The sequence below is a fragment of the Scardinius erythrophthalmus genome, assembly GCF_964197995.2.
Source record: "Scardinius erythrophthalmus genome assembly, chromosome: 8".
In the NCBI taxonomy this organism is placed as follows: Eukaryota; Metazoa; Chordata; class Actinopteri; order Cypriniformes; family Leuciscidae; genus Scardinius; species Scardinius erythrophthalmus.
The window spans coordinates 34,728,059-34,754,621 of NC_138228.1; the positions used below are offsets into that span (position 1 = coordinate 34,728,059).

Below are 26,563 nucleotides of genomic sequence, written 5' to 3' on the forward strand. Positions count from 1 at the left end.
ATCGGTCAATATAAGCCTTCTCATTACATTATTTTTATTGTGTTTTATTAGTGACAAACTTGGGGAGAGGATACATATTCCAAAACTTTCTGAAAATACAGTATGAGAATCAACTGTAAAAACACCTCAGACCCCAGAGGGTTAAGCCCAGAGCCCGGAGTTTCACATCAAGCATGGAGAGCACTATGGTGTTGAATGCAAACAGCATTCTCACATATGTGTTCCTTTTTTTCCAGGTGGAAGAGCAGTGTGTATTGTAGATGCAATAGCATCATCAGTGGAGAGGTTGTTGTGGTATGCAAACTGCAATGGGTCCAGTGAGGAAGGTAGAACAGAGCAGATGTACTCTCTGACTAGTCTCTCAAAGCATTTGCTGATGATAGGGGGTCAGAGCAACAGGACGCCAGTCATTTAAGCAGGTGATATTGGATTGCTTCGGTACAGGTACAATGGTGGACATTTTGAAGCATGTGGGGACTACAGACAAGGAGAGTGACAGGTTGAAAATGTCCGTAAAAACACCAGCTAGTTGGTTCGCACACTCTCTGATGATGCAGCCCTGAATGCCGTCTGGACCCGCGGCTTTACGGATGTTCACCCGTCAGAAGTATCGGGTTATATCCGCTAAAGAGACGGAGATTGTACTAACCTCTGTAGCTTCAGCTGTGAAAGCTCTCTCCGCGAGGGGGGTGTTAGTTCCCTCAAAACAAGCATAAAAAGTGTTTAGCTCATTCGGGAGAGAGGCAGCAGTGTTCACTGTGGAGTTTGTAATCCCTTTGTAGTCCATGATGATATAGTAAGCTATATTTAGCAGTATAAACAACAAGTAATGATAGTAAATAATGATTCAAAACAGAAAGATATACAAAGCTTACAGATGCAAACCAACGCAACAGCAGCAGCAGCAGCAATGAGGCAGACAGGAGCAATCGAAATCTGAGGCGGCAGACAGGATTGGCTACTGACAATCTATGAAGTGCCTATGACATCTGTGGAAGGAGTCAAGAGGCGAGTCCGCAGGTGGCTCGGAATTCCACTAAGGTTCACGTCAGTATGGCTATACATTAGGTCTGATCAGTTACAGCTACCCCTATCATCAGTGGTCGAAGAGTTCAAGGTGGCAAAGTGCAGGGCGGTGATGATGTACAGAGACTCCAGCGATGAAAAGGTCAGAGGCGCAGGCATCACCACAAGATCAGGATGCAAGTGGGCAGCTGACACATCAGTGGCACAGGCTGAAAGCATGCTGAAGTTGAAGGACATTATTGGGAACCCGTGCATGGGGAGTTAATGACCCGGGACCAACCACTTCCAGCAATGGGGGAAAGCAGACCCAAGGCAGAGGAGAGACATGATCCAAGCCAAGGTCTAAGGAACTTGGATCACAAGGAGGCTGGACAAAGTGGGACCTGCCAAAGCGGAAAAATCACGTGGCCTGAACTTTGGAGACTAGAGCCTTTGCGCATCTCTTTCCTGCTCCGATTAGTGTACGACACTCTTCCAACACCAACAAACCTGCACAGGTGGGGAATGAGGGAGGACTCACTGTGCAAGTTATGTGGAGGGAGAGGCACGTTGGTGCACATACTGGCGGGGTGCAATATTGCACTTAGCCACGGGAGATACAGATGGCGTCATGACAAGGTCCTCAGAGTACTGGCTGACATCTTGGAGCAGGAGAGATGGAAAAAGCGTCAGACCCACGTGAAACCAGCCCCATCCATCCAGTTCATCAGGGAGGGTGATAAGCCACCCTCTTCCAAGAAGACCAAGAAGAGCCTCCTGCAGGTGGCACAATTGTGGGAGATGAGGGTGGACCTGGGAAGGAAACTACACTTTCCCCAGGTCGTCCAAACAACCCTGAGGCCTGATGTGGTCATATGGTTTGAGGAGGTGAAGAGGATCATCCTGATTGAACTGACGGTACCGTGGGAAGACGGATGTGAAGAGTGTTCAGTGACTGATGGTGTTTAGCATCTAGATGTATTCAACATCTAGTTTGGTTTGCCTTTGCCATGCTTTCTGGAAGTAGGGGTAGGAAGTTGACAGCCTCCTGTGACAGGAAAGAAGTGAATACGCTAAGCAGATGGGTCTGACCCAACAAAAATCAGACGCGAAAGATAAAGTCCAGTTTGGCGCTGTTTGACAGTGCGCCGGCATGCGCGCTTCGGGCGTACACGCTCAGAAAAAGTGCATCATGTCAGAACAGAAGGCCAATGAAATGTTTACAAGGCAAAGCTTTAAAGCACAAGCAAATAATGAACTTTTATGATTGCGAATAAGTGCATTAACATGTGATGTAAATATATGTCGAGTTTTACAGTATTGGGACTGAGGCGCCAGAACTGCAGCTGATAGAATGTGCGCTGTAGCAAGATACTACCATATTTCTTCAAAAGCAGATCGTGGAGACATTAAATAATCCACGATCAAAAATCGTGATATCGCATAAGCACAAGAATAAAAAGACTGTTATCATGTCTGAAAACAAACACAAGTAACAGAATTTACAAAACTGTATCGCACGCTTGTTACAGTGGTACATTTAGGGGCTGTTTACACCTGGCCACTTCATGCGTTTTCTCAGATCGGATAGCTATCTGATTTATCAAAAACGATCCCCAGGTCTGATTTATCCCCAAAACGATTCCATTTACACCTGGTCACATAAATGTGTTTTTGCCAAACGGATTTAAATCCGATCTTCAATTCCCACGCTATATGCAGATTTAATGGAGTGCACATCACCAAAAGCAACAGATATGAGCTGCATTTTATTGATCATCAGCTAACATTTCAAAATCAATGACAGCAATAAGAGAGAGTGGCAACAGCCCTGGTAAGATCATTTTGTTTCTTTACTTTTAATGATAATAATTGTGTGTTAAGCGTCTGCGACTTACTTTCACTTTGATTTGCGATAGTTTGCACGTTGGCTTGATGAATAGATGCTCAGCTGCTCATCTGCGGTGATGCGTGTTGCAGTAGCGTCGTCATATCTGGCCATAACATGATATGTAGCCTATAACACACGCTCACACATTTATTTTTTTAGCATTTTTGGGAGGAGTAAAATTTACATATGTGGTTTCAACAACTAGATGCATTTACACTTGTCCAATTTCGTCTGTGTGGCGAAGGGGGCGTGGTTCCGCGACGTCTGTAGCGGGAGAGAGAGAAGGGAGACGAGCGGCGCATAAGTAGGTCAAGTGCAAATGACGAACATATGTGTCTTGTTGCAGTAATCGGAGTGGAGAGACCGGATATAAGTCGACGGGGAGTGAGAGAGAGCGAGAGAGAGAGGAGGACTGAGGACTTGTATGCAGCGTGACAGTGGCAAGAGAAAGCTGTAGACAGCGGGAAGAGTTTACGTGAACCAGAGAAAGCTGATGCAGCGGGAAGAGCTTGTGTGAACTGTCAATTAATTTTCTGTGCTGTAGTAAACCTACGGTGAACGCGCAGTGGGCGCACCTTTTGTTTATTTTTCTTTTACTGAAACCCGGGAAGGAAGAAGAGGGCCCGCCGCCATCATGCAGTCACCGCCAGGGTCGCCATTTGCGGATGTTATACAATCACTCGCGAGTCTGCATAGAGAACATCATGAAGCACTGCTGGCCTTGAGGGAAGACCAGGAGCAACGGTTCCATGCAATCATCCAGGCCCAGCAGGCAGACCGCGAGCAGTTCCGGAGCTGGATTGACCGGGAGGTTCCGGCTACTAAAACTGACCAGCCTGCTCACGTGCCTCTCAATAAGATGGGTCCACAGGATGACCCCGAGGCTATCCTCGACCTTTTTGAGAGGTCCGCTGAGGCATGTGGGTGGGCAAAAGCAGACTGGTCAGTGCGGCTAAGTCCTCTGCTCTCCGGAGAGGCGCAGGAGGCCGCACAGCAGTTACCAGTCCGGAACCTCCTGGTCTATGAAGACCTGAAGCGCGCCATCATTCAGCGGGTCGGTCGGAGTCCTGAACAACAGCGCCAGAGGTTCGGGTCCCTGGACCCTGGAGAGACTAGCAGACCCTTCGTGATGGCGCAACAGCTCCGGGACTCATGCCGCAGATGGCTGATGGCCGGGGGAAGCGACGTGGATGCAATCATCGAAAAGGTGGTGCTGGAGCAGTTTGTGGTGCGGCTGCCAAAGAAAACCGTGCAGTGGGTCCAGTGCCACCGCCCCACGTCGCTGAACCAGGCCATCCAACTGTCGGAGGACCAGATGGTGGCGTGCCCCGGGGTCGGTGAACCCCTCCCAGCAGCTTCTTTCTCTCTCTCTCTCCCTCTTCCCTTGTGTGCTTCTCCTCTCCCCCCTCTAAGCCTGTCCCACTTTCCAGGTCCCGAGGGGGTCTCCCACCCCGACCAGCACCCCGATGGAGGACTGGGCCACCGGCGGAGCTGCCCACCAGTTCCAGAGCTCCGACTAGGGGGGCAGGGCCCTCGTCTGTCACCTCCACAGCACCTCCTGTACCTCCGCTCTCTCCAAGCCGGTTCCTTGACCCACTTCCTGCCACTAAGGCGGCGGGGAAGCCTGGACCGGCCTGTTGGCGCTGCGGGGATACGGGTCATTTTATAGATCGGTGCCTGGTGATGGAGGTGGGGACAATGATCCGGGTCCCGGACGTGCCACAGGCTGCCCCCGATCAAGCTGGCCTGTACCAGATACCTGTGAGTATCAAGGGGGGTACGTATCAGGCTTTGGTGGATTCAGGATGTAACCAAACCTCGATTCATCAAAGTCTGATTCAACCGGGGGCATTGGATAAGAGCTGCATGGTTAAGGTTCGGGGTGTGCACGGGGACGTGGTGAATTATCCCATAATGTCAGTGGCTATTCCATTTCGGGGACAAAAGCATAAGGTAGAGGTGGCGGTTAGTCCGCACCTGCGTCATCCGCTGATTTTGGGTACCAATTGGCCAGACTTTAGCATATTATTGGGATATTTATGTGCGGATGTTTCTTGGAAGAAAGAACAGCGGGGGAAGGGGGCGGTTGCACAGGTGGGAGAAGCTGAGCCAGGACCAATGGGAGATGGGCCAGAGGAACGGAGTGTTCTTGAAAGGAGAATCCTCTCAGAGCATGATAATTTTCCTCTGGAACAATCCCAGGATGAAACGCTCAAACATGCCTTTGAACAGGTCCGTTCCATCGACGGGCAGCTTCTCCAACCAGATCGACCGCTTTCTTTTTCTTTATTTCGCTATTTTAAAAGAGAAGTTGTATCGAGTGACCAAAGACACTCAGTCAAAAGAAGATACAACCAAGTTGTTAATACCAAAAAGCAGTCAGGAAATGCTTTTCCAGGCGGCTCATTGTAATCCAATGGCCGGACATCTCCTGGGTGGGAATCCCGAAAGAGATTCTCACCAGTCAAGGCACGGTGTTTATGTCACGAACTTGACGAATTGTGTGGCATTATATCAATTCGCACCAGCATCTATCACCCACAAACAGACGGGCTGGTGGAACGATTTAATCGCACATTGAAAACCATGATTCGTAAGTTTGTTCAAAAAGACGCCAAAAATTGGGACAAATGGTTAGAAACCCTCTTGTTCGCTGTGCACAGGGTTTTCCCCTTTCGAGCTTCTCTATGGGCGCCAATGTTGGAAGTCCTTCTCTATGTTGGAAGTCCTTAGAGAGACTTGGGAGGAGGGACCTTCGAACAGCAAAAACGAAATTCAGTACGTACTGGACCTGAGAACAAAACTCCACATGTTGGGGCGGCTCTCTATGGAGAATTTGTTACAGGCCCAGGACAAACAAAGCCGGCTGTACAACAGGGGGACTAAACTGCGTGAATTTGCACTGGGAGATAAAGTGCTTGTATTGCTCCCCACTTCTAGCTCTAAACTGCTCGCAAAGTGGCAAGGACCCTTTGAGGTCACACGGCGTGTTGGGGATCTCAATTATGAGGTGGTTCAAACAGACAGGAACTGGACACATCAGATTTATCATCTCAATCTCCTCAAAAAATGGAGTGAGGTGGAGTCAGTGATGCTGGCAACAGTGGTGAGCGGAGAGGAAGATCTCGGGCCGGAGGCGAACACAAAAAAATCATCCTTCGCGCTGACCCCAGGGGGAGATCACCTCTCACCCTCCCAGCTCACTGATGTGGCTAAATTGCAGGCAGATTTTGCCGATGTGTTCTCGCCCCTGCCTGGCCGAACAGACCTTATTCAGCACCATATTGAGACAGAGCCGGGCGTGGTAGTGCGCGAAGAAGTGTGCGATTGGGCGAGTGGAGGTCAGGTATCTGGGCTTTCACTTGGGTCACAGACAGGTGCGTCCCCAAATTGACAAGACGGCAGCAGTTGCAACCTGTCCGAGTCCCAAGACCAAAAAGGAGGTGAGGCAGTTCCTGGGGCTGGTGGGATATTATAGAAGGTTTGTACCTAATTATTTGGACCTCACCAGCCCGCTGACTGACCTCACAAAAAAGGAAGCACCAGATCCGGTCCAGTGGACGGAACAGTGCCAGCAGGCTTTCACCCAGGTAAAGGCTGCCCTGTGTGGCGGGCCGCTCTTACATTCTCCTGACTTTTCTCTCCCCTTTTTGTTGCAGACTGACGCATCGGACAGGGGGCTTGGAGCGTTCCTGTCCCAGGAGATAGAGGGTGAGGAACGGCCGGTGCTGTACTTAGGTGGGCCGTCCTCACCCTCCGCTATTATCTCCTGGGGTGAGAATTCACCCTCAGTTCGGACCACGCGCCCCTCCAATGGCTCCACCGCATGCGGATCACCCGTTGGTATCTAACCTTACAGCCTTTTAAGTTCAAGGTGGTCCACAGGCCGGAGGCGCATATGGCTGTGGCTGACTCCGCGGCCTGAGTCGGGCAGTGGGGGTATGTGGAAGGGGGGGCGTGGTTCCGCGAGGTCTATAGCGTGAGAGAGAGAAGGGAGACGAGTGGCGCGCAAGTAGGTCAAGTGCAAATGACGAACACCTGTGTCTTGTTGCAGTAATCGGTGTGGAGAGACCGGATATAAACCGACGGGGAGTGAGAGAGAGAGAGAGAGAGAGAGAGAGAGAGAGAGAGAGAGAGAGAGAGAGGAGGACTGAGGACTCGTATGCAGCATGACAGTGGCAAGAGAAAGCTGTTGACAGCGGGAAGAGTTTACGTGAACCAGAGAAAGCTGATGCAGCGGGAAGAGCTTGTCTGAACTGTCAATTAATTTTCTGTGCTGTAGTAAACCTACGGTGAATGCGCAGTGGGCGCACCTTTTGTTTATTTTTCTTTTACTTTAAATAAAAGAGCCGTACAAGTCCCAGTCACGCCGACCCTGTCTTCTACCTTCACACCCACACTGAGCCTCATCACAGTCTGGAATGTGACCCAGACCACCTCCTGAAGTGGTTTGAGCGATTGGATTCACAAATGCGTTTCAGAGGGCATTTACAACTGGTCTTTTCGCGATCAGATAGCTATCTGATCACAGAAAACGCATGAAGTGGCCAGGTGTAAACAGCCCTTATTCATCGCACAGACCAATCTTTTCGTATATATATATATGTCGCACTGTACAGGACCCTTTTAAATGAACGTTTGGTGTAGGTCTACTAGGCATAGAGATATCTGAACATCTTTATTGCTGGCGAAGGGAGGGTCAAGTCAATTTTGACTATTTGACAAAACTCCTCCGGTAGCCCCTTAAATAAAAAACGAACAGTCCCTTACCTCCAGTTCGCATTGCAAACAGATAAACCATATCCGATTACCCACATCTTCCAAGCCACAAGTGTGTAGCCTACATATACACCGGCGCCTCTTATTAACTTACTTGATGATTAATTTACTTTTTTCACTTTTCACTTTCACTTTATTTACTCATTTATTAAATTATTTACTGAAGTTTATTATCACGGGAAATGGGAACTATTGTTCATCATTTGACAATTGGTCATAAAGAAAAATGTCATGTCGCAAACTCGCAATATTGGATTTTTTTCCGTTTTAAACCTTAAAGGTGAGTCAGTGGATATCGCAAAAGCAATGTGCAAACTTTGCGCGAGTTATATACCGATGAAAAAGTCTCAAAACCCCAGTCAATTATTCACTACAGACAATGAGAGATAAATCCTACTTCAACATATGCTGATTACGGTATATAACTATCTTAATTTATTTTCTTAATATTTCTCTTGTGGCCCATGTGTAGTGAACAAATGAGAAGAGAAGTATTTCATGTTAATCAAGTTGTTTTTAAAATAAAGCTGCTCTTAATTTTCATTGATGACTGATTATTGCAGTGTTTGTACATTTTATAGATCGTAATTCATTTTAATTATAGGCCTCTAATTCACTGTATAATCATATAAACCACAAGCTGCCTTATTTTGCCCCAATGTGGCAACAGCAAAAATATTCTGCTCATCCTTGGGGAGAAGAGCTGGTAATACAGCCAAATATGAAGAACATGTAAGTCCAAATAGAGTGCCAGTGAAGTCTGAAACTCAAACTCAAACTATCTCAGCTGACTTGTGTGCAAGACTGCGTGGTGAGCAGTGAAAGCATGCTATTGCTTGTGCATTATCTCCCCCATTCCCCACACCACCCAGCCTTTTTTTAAGGGTTATTTCCTAGAAATAACATGTTTATGCAGTGGTGTACAGATGTGCTCTCTGGCTCTCTTTTCTCCAACCCCCCACATAGCCATAGCCTACACTCTCAAAAGCAGGCTTTTCCCATGAGACTGTCACACAGTGAAGATGATCCATATTGTTGTCATTGTTGTTATCATTGCTATTGTTGTTCCAACAAGATTCCCCATAGCTAGTGCCACCCACCCTAGACTGGGGTCTCAATTCCTGGGCAGAAAAATGGATGTCCAGAAACTCGGGATAATCCATCATGCACTGAAAGCAGAGGTCACATAGGAAATGAACGCAGGTAAGACCTGTCTCCTTTATGGAGATGCTTTCTGCACCCAGTGAAAAAAACAGGAGAGTTTCAGAATGAGTGTTGAAGTTGCTGGATCTGGAATTGGATTGGGAAGTCCCACTCTAAAATCACAGAAAGTTTTGACATTGCCACAAGGGTGTCCTGTGTCTTTCAGGGAGAGTCCGTTTGAAATGTGCTTTTGTTCTCTAGTTGAAGGACCACAGAGTAGACCTTTTCCTTTTCATCTCAAACTGAATTTACCGTCCCTGGAAACACTATAGGAATGTGAAGAGGATTTTTTTTGTTAGTTAGTTCTTTTGAACACAAAAGCAGTTTTTCAATATGTTCAAGCTGTTATTTAATTTGTTTTGTACATTTAATTTGTACTCACTCTTTCTGACAAAAAGCATTTTAAATTATCCATAAATGTTTTTAAAACATTCATGTAGTGGGAACTTTCACTACAATGTAGGGGTAAGTATTTCTTCTGCAATATCTTGGACGCCTAGGAAAATGACAGGATCTAAGTCCCCACTCCTAGTACGATTAATTCCTGTACTTATTATAAGTATGTTTTAATCTGTTTTGATCAAATGTGCTTTCTTTTTAGCAATGACTGGTGAGGAGGAGGCTCCAGGACTTAAAGTGTACACGTTAGCTTTCCCAGAGAGTAATAAAATGAATTAAGCCATTTCCTACTACCAGCCTACAAGACAGGATGAATGCCCCTACTCCAAGATGACAGAAATTGTAGATTTATTTTTCTAAATGTTCAATAAAATAAAATAAAGAAAATGATAGTAGTAAGTTCCACAAATAAACTTTTGTTTCACATCACTTATGACTCAAAAAAAAAAAAAAAAAAAAAAAAACAATCACAGAAATAAAGCTTCACTTAGCTTCAAGCGTTTGTTCAGTCTCTTTCCTTTCTGCAGCAATACTCAAGTCAAACAGAAAAAATAAATAAACAACAGTTCCAATAGAATATTCAAATGAGAACCAGTTCACTCAACAGTACATAATAAATGTTATATTTCAAATCAAATACTTTTCCTCATTCCAGTCAACATACCTGAATGAGATTCACAACCCGAGATTTAATCCTCTGGGGTCTGGGCTGTTTTTGGGGCCCTTGAGATGTTCTGACATGCCCTGACATTTGTGCTTTTTTCAGTTGCTTATAAACATATTAATGGCAAAGGTGTAAATTCACTCTATAAAGCACAAACAGGGCTACAATAATATGTGAGCCACGTGTATGTACATGTTTTCATTTTTGAGAGAATAATGTTTATGCATGGATATTGAAAAGACTAAAAACTAAAATGTCTGAAATAAGGCCACAAAACACATAGTAAATATGTGTCAATAAGACTTTTGACTAATGGATGTCCTCGCCTAGAATTTTTTCTTCAAAATTATGTGAAAATAGTCTTGCTTTATCGTTCACATAAAACCATACATTGATTTAAATTGATGTAAAACAGGTTTTGCTTGGAAAGCCAATATGCGAGGGGGAGGAGTAGTTTACACCTTAGATTACATTGTCCCACCCACTCTGCATAATGATGAGCCATTCACTCAGGTGTGAAACTGAATGAGCCACAATGCAAGGACAAAAGATATATTTAGAAGAAGACTTATATTGACCATTTAAGATTTTGCTTACATCTATCTTGTAAATATGTTTTGCTATTTTATTAAAAAGGTTACAATTACAACAATAATTACAATTTCAACAATATTTCAAGTGTACTCTTTCTTTGTAAAAAAAATAAATGATTATAGGCCTACATTTTATCTATGTATTCATTAGTTTGAATTTAGTCAACATTGGAACAGCTAACATCTTAGTTGATGACTTATTTTTGACAAAAATAGTAATTTATATATAGAAATTGCTAAACAAAAGCGTGGCAGTGTATTCTACAGTAAAAACTGTACCCAAATCTAGTCAACAAGATGTTGTCTTTCATATTTCGCCTGACTGTAACGTTGTTTTCATGAAATATTAGGGCATATTGTTAATTTGCAGTTTAATACGTTGCTTATACAAATAGCCTACATTTTATTTCAACATATTTCAGTCGATTTTTACTCATCTCAGTATAGCAATACACTTTGCTAAAACATCATCATTCATTCACACACGCGATTTAAATTTAACTTCTGGCAAAGATGAAGTTGACGATAGGCTTTTGACGCGCGATCTTCGCAGTAGGCTAGTGAACGCACTGGAGAAATGCACATTTATTAGGCTACATAGTTTTTTGTTTTGGATGGTTTTGTTTAGAACCAGCTTTCTGTAAATATATTTCACATTTTTTAGACATGTGAGGCGAGTAGGCTAGTTCAAGAGGAGAGAGTCCAGTTCAAGCACCTTATGTAGTGATTGCTAGCCTAATTTACTTTAAATCCAGGAAAAATGGTTAATGAAAAAAATATTAAAATTAAGATACAATTGATACAAAACGAAATTCGTTTTAAAGAAAGGATTTGTAATTTCTGTTTTGAGGTCTCTGTGAAAGTTTGAAAGTCTTGTAGTGCTTTTTTTAGAGCGCTGCGTCCATAATGGAGAACTGTCACGTAATATTGTTTTTGCCAGCTGTGGTAAACAGCGCGCATCTATGCCGTTCATTCATTCATAAACAGAAACCCGAGAAGGAAAAACTTACTAGTATTCCTCAGCTCGTATTCCTCGTAATCCTCATTATTCCTCACAGCGCTGCGTTGTAAACAAGTAATGATCTGAATAAATTTGTGTTTTGGTTTTCTCGAGCTGATGGGGGCGTTCACAGGTTTGCTTGGATTGCCTCACATTTGCGTTTGAATAGCACGCGCTCTCCGTGGGCGGAGTCACATTACATTTGAATTAGCTCTAATGAGGTCGACTGGAATCGCTCTCTTTTAATACAGATTTCACAAGATGAGAATATTTGTTTTTTATATAAATTACTTCATTTAAAAGAAGAGAATTCAAGCTTCATGCCTGTGTGACCATATGCCTGTTTGACTGAGTATTCACTGAGTTATTGCTCATTTTCGGACGCGTTTCAGAATGGACTACACTGGCAGAGAGAAGGCAGAACTCGCTTCGTGTTTATTTTTCTTTATTTGGCAAAAAGCACAACACTTTGTTTTTATTGTGAGTATACACAAAAATAATACACATTTAACAGAATCGATTGATGTTTGAAACTTGTTTTGTAAAATCAAAGTCAAAAGAGTATTTGGGGTCTCAATTCAACTCATAAGGAAAAAAGCGTGCAGATCACGCCGGCGTGATTTCCGACCTCTGAGGGTTAAATATTACCTCGCTGCAGAACTGGGCTGGCATTGGACGGTCCAGGTATGGCAGGGTAATCAGGTCAACTATCAGGAACCTGTTTAAATATAGCAAGTCTCTTCCTTTTTCAAACACAGGAAAATTAATGTTTTTATGAAAAAAGTAAGAGAGAAAAAAAATATTATTCCCACGAATGTTCACGGTAGATGATCCCACTCTTCGCACCACACAGATACGCAGTTCAGCTGCGATTACGCTTGAAACTTATGACAGCACAAGCTCGATTCAGCTCCTCTTCAGTTCACCTCGACACTTGTCAACTGCTATACACGTAAAAGCAAATAAATCACTAGAAAACTTTTTTTTCGTCTTTCACTCCCACTTTACTATAGCTCCCGATCGTCTCACTCACGCTCTCCGGTATTCTCACTCGCGCTCTCCTTCGAGGTTCCCATAATTCTTTGAAACTGAAAAAGTTAAAAAAATGTTGACTTCGTTTTTAATTCAATGCATGTTTTACTAACTGTTTTCTCATCTTTCTTTCGCTGAACTTACAAATGTGCTTCCAGAGTTTTCATTTAGCTTCTGAAGTTTTCATTACGCTCCCTGAGTTTTCGTTCCGATCAGATGGATGTAACTATTGTGAGTCAAAGTTATAGCACCACCAGCTGGCAGCAGGAAGTTTGTTACTAACAAAATGCTTTGAAATCACCCTCTTATTTTCACCCGATTTGCTTCAAACTTCATTACTATAATTACTATAGTTTTATCTACAGTCACAAAACTCGGAAGGTATATTGTCCTCATCAAGCCGGACAACTTATTAATTTACAGTCATTAGCTCTGAACAACAGAAAATTAGATATTTCGGTTTGAATGTGGATTTTTTTGATATTTCAGACTCTTAGTTTTTAGCTACTCCTCCTAAGTGGTTTATTTTATTGACACCAAACTTTTTCAACATGATGAAAATACATTAAAGATGCTAAATTGTGAACGGATATTAAATATCTCAAATGGTTTTGCAATAGTGAGGGATTAAAGTAATGTCCAAAAAGGAAACACTAAAAGCCTCATATCTTCTAAAAATGTAATTATACACCATTTATTTCTATATAAAATTATACAAATATCAGAACTACACCCATTTTATTCTTTTTTTTTTCAATTTAAGAATTATTTATACGTTTAAAAACAGTAATAATACTATTTAGTAAAAAAAAAAAAAATCAAGTCATACATAGGGCTATACTGCCCTCTTGTGTTCAAAATCAGGTACCTATTTTATTTATATATAAAAATATTAGGTATGTGACTGTACGGATATTTTCCCACCGGTTAATCGATGTGTGACACTGGCGGGGACTTTTAAATCGCTAATATAAAAGTGAAAGTAAAATACTTGCACGGACATTGATAATGGTGTGGAGTAGAGTGAGCGTTTTCCATTAATTACAATGGAAGTAGGAATGAACTAAAAAACATTCACTCTGTTCTGCTCTCTCCTCGCCGTGGACGCACTTCTTTATGAATGCCTGTGCTGCCGTGCACTTTTTAGTTTCAATGATATTTCAATGAGATTTAAATCTGCATATTGTAATATCTGCAGGACACCCCCCTAGTCTATTCTTAATAAATGTATGCTTCATCTTTCATTTTTAAATGAAAAGTTTCACAAATTTCTAAATTTGATCACTAAATTCAATTATTTAGATGTTTACCGTATAAAGGCACCGGGGTAATAATTAGTTTAATAAGTAGATTAATAAAAATATAAAAAAGACCTTGAGATAAAAAACTGTCCTTATGCAAAGGTTAACCGCATATATATATATATTGTTATTGTTATTGTTATTTTCTTTTTTTTTAAATTGGCATGATAATTTTTTTTTTTTTTCACAAGTCTTTTTTATTATTTATTTTTGTGTTTAAAATGTTTCTTCTGGTTCAACTTTGTAAATAGGCTAAGCATTCAGTTGTCAATTACACTCTGACAAGAGTTTAACCCTTCCATTGCTCTGTGCATTGGCCTGCATTGAAGGACAAGAACTGTATTAGGCCTTGTCTCTTCTTAACAAGTTTGATTAACAAAGTCATAGAACCAGTTTATTTGTATGCACTGACAACATAGTTTTAAACAATTAGTTTAATAATTTGATTAATAAAAAAATATAAAAAAGACCTTGAGATAAAAACTGTCCTTATGCAAAAGTTAACTTCGCACTCATTTTAAACCTCTGGGGTGTTTTTGGGGTCCTTGAGATGTTTTGACATGCCCTGCCATTTGTGTTTTTTTCAGTTGCTTATAAACATATTAATGGCAAAGGTGTAATTACACTCTATTTAGCACAAACAGGGCTACCATAATATGTCCACAAAAATAAGGCCACAAAACACATACTAAATATGTGTCCACAAGACTTTTGACTAATGGGTGTTGTTGCCTAGAATTTTTGCTTCAAAATGATGTGAAAATCATCCTGCCTAATCATTTACATAAAACAATACATTGATTTAAATTTTATAAGACACTTTTTGTTTGGAAAGGAGCAGAAATTGGTGAACGAATGCTTATTTGATGTGGCAGTAGTATATTTTACAGTAAAAACTTTATAATGTATCCAAAACTAGTCAACGAAATGTTGTCTTTCATATTTCGTCTGTAACATAGGCCGATCGTTTTTATGATAAATTAGGGCATATAAATGTTAATTTGCAGTTTAATACGTTGCTTATACAAAGACATTTTATTTCAACATATTTCAGTCGATTTTTACTCATCTCAGTACAGCAATAGTTTGGTAAAATAGTAATATTTAGTTTGCTGTTCATTCATTCACACACAGACACACGATTCATATTTAAACAGTCTTTTTGCGGTTTGCATACACTATTCCATATTGCGATTAGAACAAAGCATTTAATAATAAAAAACTTACTATTCACAATCCTCAGATGGATCCATCTGTTGCTCCTCGAAATGAAACTAAACCAGCACTTTTCCCAGGATTATTCCTCACAGCCTCGCTAGACGATTTAAAGTACTGTAATCTGATTAAACTTGGTGTGTTTTATCGAGTTGATGTAGGCGTTGACACATTTGCATGGATCGCCTCAGATATTTTGCGTTTGAATAGCGCGCGCTCTCTGTGGGCGGGGTCACATTAAAAGATAATAAGCTATAATGAGCTGAAATGAGAACGACTGACATCTCTCTCTTTTCATATAGATTACATAAACAGATAATATTTGTTTTTGTTATGAATTAGATCATTTAAAAGTACACACTTAAATGATTATAAAGATATATAGCTCATGCCTGGGTGAATAGTATTCGCTGAGTTTTGTTTAAGTTTAGAGACGTGCTCCAAAAAAAAGGTTCACGGTGACAGAGCAAGAAAGCACACCCTGTTTATTTTCTTTATTTTACAAAAGCACAATGTTTTATTTCGATTGTAAGTGGACACAAAAAAAAGAAGACATTTAACAGTTTATTTTTTCATATTTCTAAAAGGTAGGGTATGAGATTTGCAAAATGGCCGGCAGATTTTGAAAATACACAACTCAAATCGTCCTAACTTCTTTCCTCCAACGCTGGCCCTGACTCCACCCATTCGAAGAACATGGACGCACAATCATGCACGAGCGAAAACTCAGATGCGCGAGAGCGAGCCAGGCTAGCGTAGGTTGGAGTTTTTACCTGACGTCATCATTTACCTGCTAACACCGTCAACATGGCACAACATTCAGAGTTAAGTTGCACCAGATTTTATAAACATTCAACAGTCACATAAATAATTACTATTGTTAGAAAATTGATGTTTGTTAAATATATATTTAAAATGGAAGTCCTGGTTGTCACCGAAGTTAAATATAGGGCTGGGCGATATATCGGATGAGATTGTTATGCGCATCTCGTCAGTAAAGCACATAACATAAAGCGCATTCCTTGATTAGTATTAAATCACCATCAGCTGCTTTCAGATGGAGCGGCATTTACTACACAGAGCCGTAGTTCACTGACAAGCTGGGCCATGATAATGAAGGGGAAATTGCCCAGCTTATCAGTGAACTACGGCTCTGTAGTAAATGCCGCTCCATCTGAAAGCAGCTGATGGCGATTTACTACTAGAGACTAGACAAGTTGATCAGGAAGGCCAGCTCAGTCCTGGGGATTCCCCTGGATACTGTACAGGAGGTGGGAGAAAGGAGGATGGTAGCAAAACTATCGTCATTGCTGCAGAATGCCTCTCACCCCCTGTATGTAACCGTTACATCACTGAGCAGCTCCTTCAGTCACAGACTGATACATCCTAAGTGTCTGAAGGAGCGGTACATAAAGTCTTTTCTCCCTGCTGCCGTTAGACTCTACAACCAAAGCTGTTCTCAGTAGACCCAGTAGGGGGCTCTCCCCCCACCCCCCTTTTTTGTATTTATACATTCTACTGTGTATATACTGTATATACTGTTATTATAGTATGTGTATATTCTCTTTTTTATTTATTTGTATTTATTTATTTTTATTTCTAAATGTTTTGCTGCTGTAACACTGAAATTTCCCCAACGTGGGACGAATAAAGGATTATCTTATCTTATCCTATCTTATCTACTAATCAAGGAACCGACTTTACTGACGAGATGAGCATAACAATCCAGCCGATATACAGACCCTTTCCAAAAAATTAGAATATCATGGAAAAGTTTATTTATTTCCATAATTCCATTCAAAACTTTAAACTTCCATCGATTATAGATTCAGGGCCCACAACTTAAACGATTTCAAGTATTTAGTTGTTTATTTGTACATAATTTGGGCTTCCAGCTCATAAAACCCACTAAAACAGGATTTCAAAAAATTTGAATATTACATGAAATCACACAGTAATACCATGGTCATTGAACCAGGTTTTGGTTCTTTTGGCAGTGTGGGCAGGTGCAAATCCTGCTGGAAAATGAAGTCAGCATCTCCATAAAACTTGTCTGCTGAAGGAAGCATGAAGTGCTCTGAAAATGTCCTGGTAGACGGCTGCGTTGAGTGGACAGCACAGTGGACCAACACCCGCCGATGACATGGCTCCCCAAACCAACAGAGACTGTGGAAACTTCACACTGGACTTCAAGCATCTTGGATTGTGTGCCTCTCCATTCTTCCTCCAGACTCTGGGACCTTGGTTTCCAAATGAGATGCAAAATTTGCTCTCATCAGAAAAGAGGACTTTGGTCCACTGTGCTTTATTAAATCCAGAGTCAACGCAGACGTCTACCAGGACATTTTCAGAGCACTTCATGCTTCCTTCATTTTCCAGCAGGATTTGCACCTGCCCACACTGCCAAAATAACCAAAACCTGGTTCAATGACCATGGTATTACTGTGTAATTACTGTGTGATTTCATGTAATATTCTAATTTTTTGAAATCCTGTTTTCGTGGGTTTTATGAGCTGGAAGCCCAAATTATGTACAAATAAACTAAATACTTGAAATTGTTTAAGTTGTGGGCCCTGAATTTATAATCTATGGAAGTTTAACGTTTTGAATGGAATTATTGAAATAAACTTTTCCATGATATTAAAATTTTTTGGAAAGGGTCTGTATATCGCCCAGCCCTATCTAAATAGCATAGTCTCTCAAAATTAGCTAGATGGCCTTAGTCTGGTCATCAATGCTTTGGCTAATACTAGGTAAGCATAGTTTACTACTCCATGGCTATCTTGTCTTGTACAACACACTTCTTGGGAGAAGGACGAAGGGTGGTCATTCCCAGCTGTTGTGTCTAGGGCTGGACCTGAATATTCGAATATTCGTTCGGTGGGTTGGTATTCGATCTGAAAATTTGACATTCGAATATTCTTTTTTTTTTTTTTTTTGCACACCTGGGATCCCCCGAGAAACGGTTCTCATTCGCGCTTGAATAAGGCCGGCGACACACTGGCTGCGTGGCGTGAGCGTCTCAGCTGCGTGGCGTGTCCGTTTTTATTTTGGCTCCCATGTCAACAGGTTGGAGTTTGTACACTGCCTGCGTGAGACGCGAGCCACGCGGAAAACGCGTGCATGCTAGAAATAGGACCGACGCCTAAGTGTTCCAACGACGGCAGTGTTCTCTAGCTAGAGCGCAGAACAGCGGAGTTTGTATGGACCGAAGTGCATGCCTGAGCTTGTGTTTTGGGTTAAGCTGCGTTGCTTTGACATTGTGGAAAATAGAATAATAGAAACAAAATGTATTAGCCTTTTTACCCGTTATTATCAATCTAAATTAATCTCGTTTTTAATTTAACTTTAGAAGTTTTTCTTTATTTAAATTTCGTTTTTTTCTTTATTTAAATTTAGTTTTTCTTTATTTAAATTTAGTTTTTTCTTCATTTAAATTTAGTTTTTCTTTATTTAAATTTAGTTTTTCAGTGTCAGTAATTTATAAATATAGTAAATTAAAAATATTAGACTACCTTAAAAGTATTGCTTAATTTAACAGACCTGTGTGTGTGCGTTTTATATCACTAGCACTGCATGAAAAGAGGTGTATCCGGACCAGTATACTCCTGTATACACTGCTGGAATTCGGAAGAATCCGGGAGTATACTGGCCGGATAGCTCAAATTCCATGGGTCTGTATATATCCGTATACATCCGAAATGATACCAAATCGGATGTATGTTGTGGACGTATACTCCCGTGCTACAGCCATTTGTTGCCATGGCAAGTAATCTCTCAAAGGTTTTTTCAAGAGAACATTTTCACACCTTTGTGCACCTTTTGGCCTTCCCCCCTATTGGTCCTTTTCTTTTAAAACCACTCCCATTACCCAGACCACTATTGGAGGACAGGATACATTGAAAACCCAGGAAAGTGATTTGATTGGTCACTTTTAGAACATAACCCACCCTAGGCCTTTTCGCACAGTGATTTGATTGGTTATAGGCCAGCTATGCAGATATTGCTCAGTATACACTAAACCCCCCTTACCCCAATTTTAATACATTCAAATATAATTTTAAAAACACACACAAAGAACAATGAGAAAGTCTGACATTTTTATTAAGGTAAATAAAACATTACAAAGAGCATTATAAACAAGCATTAAAAAGGAATGGGGGAACAAAAATATTTGAGGGGATGAAAATTTAAAGGAACAAAAACAAATATAACATGAACATTATAAACATACATTAAAATGAATGGGGAAAAAGAAATGTTAACAAAGGTGTAAAGGAATAAAATACAAAACGTGGAGATCAGCAACATGCACATCAAAAAGGAACAAATATACAAAGTATACAATATAAAACAATTTAAAATCAATAAATAAATATAGAAATTAAAGTGTATATATGTAAATATTAATTTTTTCAAACTGCCATGATGCACTGGTGGTGTGACGTAGCGTGGGTCAGCCTCTAGTCTGGTTTGTAGTACCTGGCAGAGAGCAGATAACTCTGTGGTTCTGTTTGGTGGAGACCTCAGCATCCACACTGGCCTTCCATCAACAATAGCATCTTCATCAGACATCAGTTCTATTGTTGCAGTCTTCCACAGTTCCCTTTATGTGTTGGGTTTGTACAACACTGGACATGGTCTCCAGCAACTGCAAAACATGACAGTAATTTAACCACTAAAACACAGAGAGGAGGACAGTTACATTCTGAAGAAGAAAAAAACAACAACTGCTTAACCAGTTTCTTAACTTACCCGTCTCTTTCTTTGACGGTTCTTTGCAGTGTTCTTCATAGTGTTTCTTTTCTTGGCCTTTTCAGGCTGAGCCAAAGAATACTTCCTCCGCAAAGTCTCAAAATACGTCTTGCAACCTGTTAAATAAATCATAAATAAATGTAATGCCAATAAAACTAAGTAAAACAGAGGACATTAAAATGATTACAACATCTTTAAGATTACCTTTTGCACATTCAGGGTCAACGTCTGTAAAAGTTGTCCTTAATTCTTTGAAGAGATAAGTGGTCACAGCCAGGTTATGTGATGAATTTATTCTGGGGGAAAAAGTTGCAGGCATCATTAATGAAATTCAGTTTTAGTATTTCAAATCCATATAGTGGTAGATTAAACTAACATTTACAGTATACAATACGCAGTCTTACCCGGTTTGTGGATCGTATTTGTGTGGGTTGTTCTCTGAATTATGGAGGCGCTTTACGGGTTCCTGTAAAGTTTGAAATTAAAAAGCGTTTAAATGGATTCACAATCTGCAAGAACCTCAAAAGTGAATTTTCAGTTTGAATAAGTTGGCCATCACAGTAAACATAAGAGACAAAACATATCAGTTCATAAGTCTTTAAGATGTCACTCAGCGCCTCTGATATCTTACCGGTTCGTGCCGCCTTCTGCCTATACAAGGCCACCAGTGCAGGTGTGTGTTGGTCAAGCACAGCATAGAACTGGTTCCGTATGTTGACGTTTGTGATGCGTTGGAACTCAGCACAAAGCTACAAAAACAAACAAAAATAATTATATAAAAAGGATAATACTCGACTTGCAACAGAAAACACATTTGTGATGCAACATGTTCCGTTAAAATACATTGTTGAGCAACATGGTCACATGCAAAGTGATAGTTCTTACACACAGTGAATAGTGGCATTTGCTGTTCCATTTGAATGTGATACATATTAAAAATTTGGCAGTGAAATATGTGTGAAGAGTGGCAGAAAAGAGAAGTGAGTCTGTTTTACCTGCGATTCAACCCGAAGAGCCGGCCATTTCCCCAAGAAGTCCTTCACCTGCACAGATAAATCAATCAATATGAAACCAGTCAAATTATGCAATCAACCTCTTTAATGACAAATTAATGATACAGAATTTCAAGTGAATGTAACTTACCGATAAAGTTGCTCTCTGGTGACAATGTAGGTCTGCACATGCACACAAAAACAGACAGCAAGAGATTTAATTTTTAAGAGACGTTTGATTGATGCTAATGAATTAGGCTCCAAATAAAAGAAATGGTGAAAAATAGTTACAGACTAAATTAACATTTGAGTCACCTTGATTTTGGGGATGCTCACTGCACTCCTTCCACTTAAACCTATAATGAAAAGACGTTTGTAAAGGGTTTAATAAAAACTTGCATAGTTCATTCGGTAACTATTATGTCCATAACCTTAACTTTGTTTGAGTAAAAGTTAACGTAACTGCTAACGTTAGCCACTAGCTCATTTGGGTGCATCAGCATGTAGATAACATCACATTGAACTTGCCAGAGCAGGGCGCTTAACACAAACAGCAGCAACACACTCAAAAACAGAAGGACTATCACTTGCTGAAAAGAGTTATTGACTAACGTGAACATTATTGCCCTGCCACGACATTAACAGTACACAGGATATTATCTGTAACTAGCAGGCGGACTGACGGCAATCGCGCCCGCGGCACCGCGCTTGCAACTTAAAAATAGCCTCGTCTAAGTCAAATATCACGTGTAATATGATATTCTTACAATATTACAACAAGCAAAGTAGTTTTGAAGTGTTTTGGTTTACTTACAAGTTGTTTCATTCTTGATACACGTCGCTCAAGAGGGTAGCCATCTTGGACAGATTTTTCAGGTAACGTCAGCTGCACGTCATGACGTCATATCACGTGATCGACAGTACACTTTAAAATAGTGAGTAAACCAGCGGTGTTCACTCAGAAACGCTGAGGCACACAAACATAAAAATACATAGGCTATTTGTTCATAGACATTAATAGTTTAAAGGTGGATTAAATCAGCAAGAGATTTTAACTGTAGTGACCTCAGTCTTCAATTCAGTGGAGTAGAAAAGCTCAGGTTCCTTCTACCTTTTTAATAAATATCAAGTCACCTTTATTTATACAGCGCTTTTTACAATACAGATTGTTTCAATGTAGCTTTACAGAGATAACAGGAAAGTAATGCAAGACAGTTTGTTTCCAGAAGAAAATAGCTTCACAGTCCAGCTTAAGTCAGTTCAGTGGTGATTCATTTTGTTGTATAAATAAATGAATAAATTTAAATGTGGATATATATAGCCACTTTGGAGAAAACCGTGATGTCATCGTCCAGCTCAGCTCAGATCTCATATAATAGTGTCAACGCAGGCAGATCAATAATATTGTTGAATATTAAATTTCCCCAACTAAGCAAGCTAAAAGCCAATTGTAAAAAAGGCGACAATTGTTGTTGTCTGCAATTTGTAAAACTTCACAATAAAATTTGAGATATTCTGAAATGTTTGGTTCATTTTTCTGAAAAAATTAATCGCGATTAATCGCATCCAAAATAAAAGTTTGTGTTTGCATAATATATGTGCGTGTACTGTATATAATTATTTTGTATATATAAATACACACATATGCATGTATATATTTAAGATTTTTTTTTTTATTCAATTATTTATATTTATATATAATATAAATTGTGTATAAATGTATATACAGTATATACATGCAGATATTTCTTAAATAAATACATGCATATGTGTGTATTTACAGAATAATTATACACAGTACACACACATATATTATGCAAACACAAACTTTTATTTTGGATGCGATTATTTTTTTCCCAGCACTAATTAAATTCCTTTGTTTATTTCATTAAATATTCAGATGTTTTTGTGAACGTATATGTTCAGACTGGGTGTTTATTTTGTCCTGTTTTTATAAAAAATATTTGATTAAGAGACTTTTTTTCATGCAGTGGTTTTAAGGCCCTGACACAGGCGACGTGAGCCAACCCTAGAGTCGGCTTTAGTCATTGCTAGTTCTTTGACGTCGGTTTTGTGTTTCAGGTCCTTAAGAATTTATTTATTTTTCTGTACAAAAAGCTTGTTTGCTTTAGCCTATAGTAATCCAGAGATAATTCTCAACCCTGAAGTCCTCCCTGGCCACCCCTCCCTCTGAGAACAGCCAGCACCTTTAGTGTCAGTCATTAACATATGAAAGGTCTTCACACCCAACAGTTGTCAGTCCTCTCACACCCAGCAGTGTTTCAGCTGTATATGTCCGTGAAATTTCACGGATTCCTGTATATGTCCGCATATGTGAGGTTTCCGGGTTTATCTGGAAATATACTGTTCCATGTTACTCTGATCCGCTTTTTCCCGCATACATCCGGCAAACATCAAATTACACAGGAGTTTACCATGCCCGTATTTTGCCGGATTTGAGTCTTTTCATGCAGTGTAGCGCAGTGTCCGTTCTCGGAGCATATAAGCCCTGTCCGCGTGAGGTGCGTCGCTTCCCACTTGCGCTGTTCTCTAGTTTACTAAAAGTTTATCAATTCTGAATGTGTCACGTCTCGCGTGTCCATCTATATTGCACCAAATGCAACACTGCACTCCCTTGCGAAGTCGATTGGATGAACGGTTCTCGAAATAATCAAAATGCAAACGGACATACAGACACATAGAGATTCCTGCCTTTATTAGAGAGAAGAATATGTTCAGCACCCTCTCTCCGAAGCTTCGAATATTCGATGTTCATTACTACCGAAGCTTCGAAGCTCAAAAAATGGTATTCGGACCAGCCCTAGTTGTGTCTGGAGGGTTCGGGACAAATACCCAGACCCTTTTAATCAATACAGAGGCTTCCTCCCTAGCAGGGTGTAGTGGGTAGTATACCTCAAAACTTTTTTCTGTTACATAGTTCTATGATCACTGTTACTGTTGTTTCTGTTGTTACTGTTTGTCTTTTTTACAGAAGTGTTTACCATGCAAGTAAATTAGTGTTTCTGAACGTAATTTGTGCCTTGTCTTTACTAAACAAATAACAACTGAATGTAAAAAAAAAAAAAGGTTTCTCTCAGGTTTTGAAGACCAGTCAAGTGTGGGTGCTGTGGTGTGTAGTCGTTCAGGAAGTTCGTTTTCAGGAAGCTACCATGCTCTACCAAGAAATAGAAAAAGAATACCAAATTACAAATGTATAGGTAAACATTTTATGACAACAATTCACTTAGATACATCAGGTAAAAGGTACATAGTGAACAGTCAGTACACGATCAGGTACTGACATAATATGGGGAGAAAGTCTACATAATTGCATGTGCGGAATTGAGTTTCGAGGTTATCTTACCGACAGGGGCCCTGGCTCCAGGCTAGCTCTGATCTGCTGGGGCCTGTGCTGTAAACACAGAACACACCAAAATTCCAATAATTGGACCCATGACTATTACAAAGAAATGCATGTCTTGTCACTTTCCCTGAAATTTACACTAAATAGAAAAGTGAACTGATATCAGCATAGAGAAAATAATGTCAAATACACAGCTACTATTCCAAACTTCAATGCCATTGAAGAAACTAACCTAAGCCTCTGCTGACTTGCTTCTGCAAGAGTTCCTCAACACTTGGGGCAGGGATACCAGATAGGACTCCCAGCCTGCGTGGATCTTCTGGTCTTGAGGGTCTGGACTGTGCCAACCCCCTCGGAGCAGTCAGCCTTTGCTGCAGGAAGGTGCTCTGTAGTGCAGGAATGTAGCTGTAGTCCTTGTCCACTTTAATTGTGTACAGCCGCCACTTCCTCGACCTCTTATTGTACAGCTTGCCAAACCTGATAACAGGGAGATGGGATTCAGAGAAAGGTTGGTGTGTAACAAACTGATTACACCTGGTGTACACCAAGGCAAATGAAGGAAGCATCAACAAATATTTCCAATAATTACAGTTATCATATCATTGTCTCATGTATATGAGAATGTACTAGGCACCCAGCAACCCAAGTCTACACATGAAGCTACAAATTTACAGTAAAAGGAGGGGTTCAATCTTGAAGATAACAGACTCCTGTGAATAATCAACAGGATAAAAGGTTTCTCGATGGAGAGAGAGAACTTGTAGATAAAAGCTAGGAAAGCAATGCATTACACAGCTAAGCTTTTAGTGAATGGATAAACAGCCATCATGAGTCCCAACTCATGCATTTCACTGCTATGAATAAATTACATTGGTACCAAGACTATTTTCAACATCATCTTTCAATATTTGAATTCTTGCTGAGGAGTGTGATAGAACTGTACATACTGTATTGAGCCGTCTTTTTTCCTCTTGGCGGGTCTGTCAAGATGGTGATTGTAATCCAGGCCAGCCAACAATGTCCGAGCTTTATACGCTTGTGGTGAGAAGCTGTGGCGCTTGCTAGCGTACATGAGTATGTGGTTGTGGAATGACTCCAATTCTGCTGTTGATCTGAGGGAGAAAAATAAAGCAGAAGTAGGGTTTAGATGTAATGTCACCAAAGCTAATTTAATCAAAAGATCAGATTTACACACATTTAGAAATGGTGCAATATGTGCATGTGGAAGACTGAGACTGGCTCTAAACTACTACACAACTACTGTTAATTGAGTCTACAGACCTAATGCATTATAATAAATTTAGCTCCAGACGTACAGTCCGTGCTGCAGCCAAATTTTGTGCCCATTTAGACTCTGCCCATGGTGGTGGTGAAGAGATCCTTGTTCCTACACAGAATAGGACTACTACTGACCCATCGATTTACCTGAAAGGAAGATACAGGTGAACATTTTTCAGCCAGCAGGTGTCCACGCAGTTATTTCACGCAGTTTCTGATGTGGAGGCGAATTCTTGACAATCCACTCCTTTTCACTGCTGTCCACCAGAGGACCATGATGACAGGCACCAAGGGCCCATTCGTGTTCACCCGTGACGTGGTGCAAGACTCCAACCCACAAATCCTGTACATCAGTTTTAAACATTAGCAATTCCAATGTAGAAAATAATTTCATAGAACTGCACAAATCTGCAATGAGCATGAGCGATAGTTAGTTAGTTAGTTAGTTAGTTAGATAAATCTAAAACAAACAAATTATACACCCAACTTTGTCTGTGTACTTTGGCGCAGTTCCATGGCCGGTGTGGTGGTAACTTTGTTGCCAGTACCTTACTGAATATATCCTGGAACGCCCGATACTCCACTGGGATTTTGACTTGAACTTGGACTTCAGGGCTCTCCACCGAAGTAGAGCAGACTGGAACTCTGGATTCACCCGTAGATGACTTGGAGCGAACTGAGGAATGAATTTTCTTGATAGAACTAAGTCAGGAAACATGGCCATCTTCACCCCAACGGAGAATCTCCCCAGTTTTCCAGTGGAGTATTGGCTAATGCTGTACTAACCAGGGGCGTCCCAGGATGATATCCGCGGTGGACTCCTCCAGCACCATAAGAGAGATTTCCTCAGAGTGTAGACAGCCGATGCGAGGAGTCAGAGTAGGTGTGTAATGACGAATTCGACCTCGTCCCAGTGGCTTGCCTTGTATGGTTTGTATGGGAAGATCTCGGGAAAAACGGCGTCGACGGATATTCAGCTTTTGGAGACATTGGGTGGATATCAAGTTCCCAGCAGACCCGGAGTCGATGGGGGCTTGCGCTGGGAGACACACACAGGAGGTCAAGATATGTACACTGGTATAAGTTAGAGTC

At 40.8% G+C, this 26,563-nt stretch overlaps 1 protein-coding gene across 1 annotated transcript; it reads right to left on the reverse strand.

The window, feature by feature from the left end:
- Positions 1 to 19,249: 19,249 nt before the first annotated feature.
- Positions 19,250 to 21,467, reverse strand: LOC308694851 (uncharacterized protein). Its single transcript, XM_081372613.1, has 8 exons — positions 21,145 to 21,467; positions 20,981 to 21,012; positions 20,833 to 20,880; positions 20,469 to 20,586; positions 20,242 to 20,303; positions 20,042 to 20,133; positions 19,838 to 19,953; positions 19,250 to 19,733 (listed from the first exon to the last, which is right to left on the reverse strand). The coding sequence occupies exons 4-8, from the start codon at positions 20,532 to 20,534 to the stop codon at positions 19,650 to 19,652; spliced, it is 420 nt and encodes a 139-aa protein (XP_081228739.1). The 5' UTR covers positions 20,535 to 20,586; positions 20,833 to 20,880; positions 20,981 to 21,012; positions 21,145 to 21,467; the 3' UTR covers positions 19,250 to 19,649.
- Between the last annotated feature and the right edge of the window lie 5,096 nt (positions 21,468 to 26,563).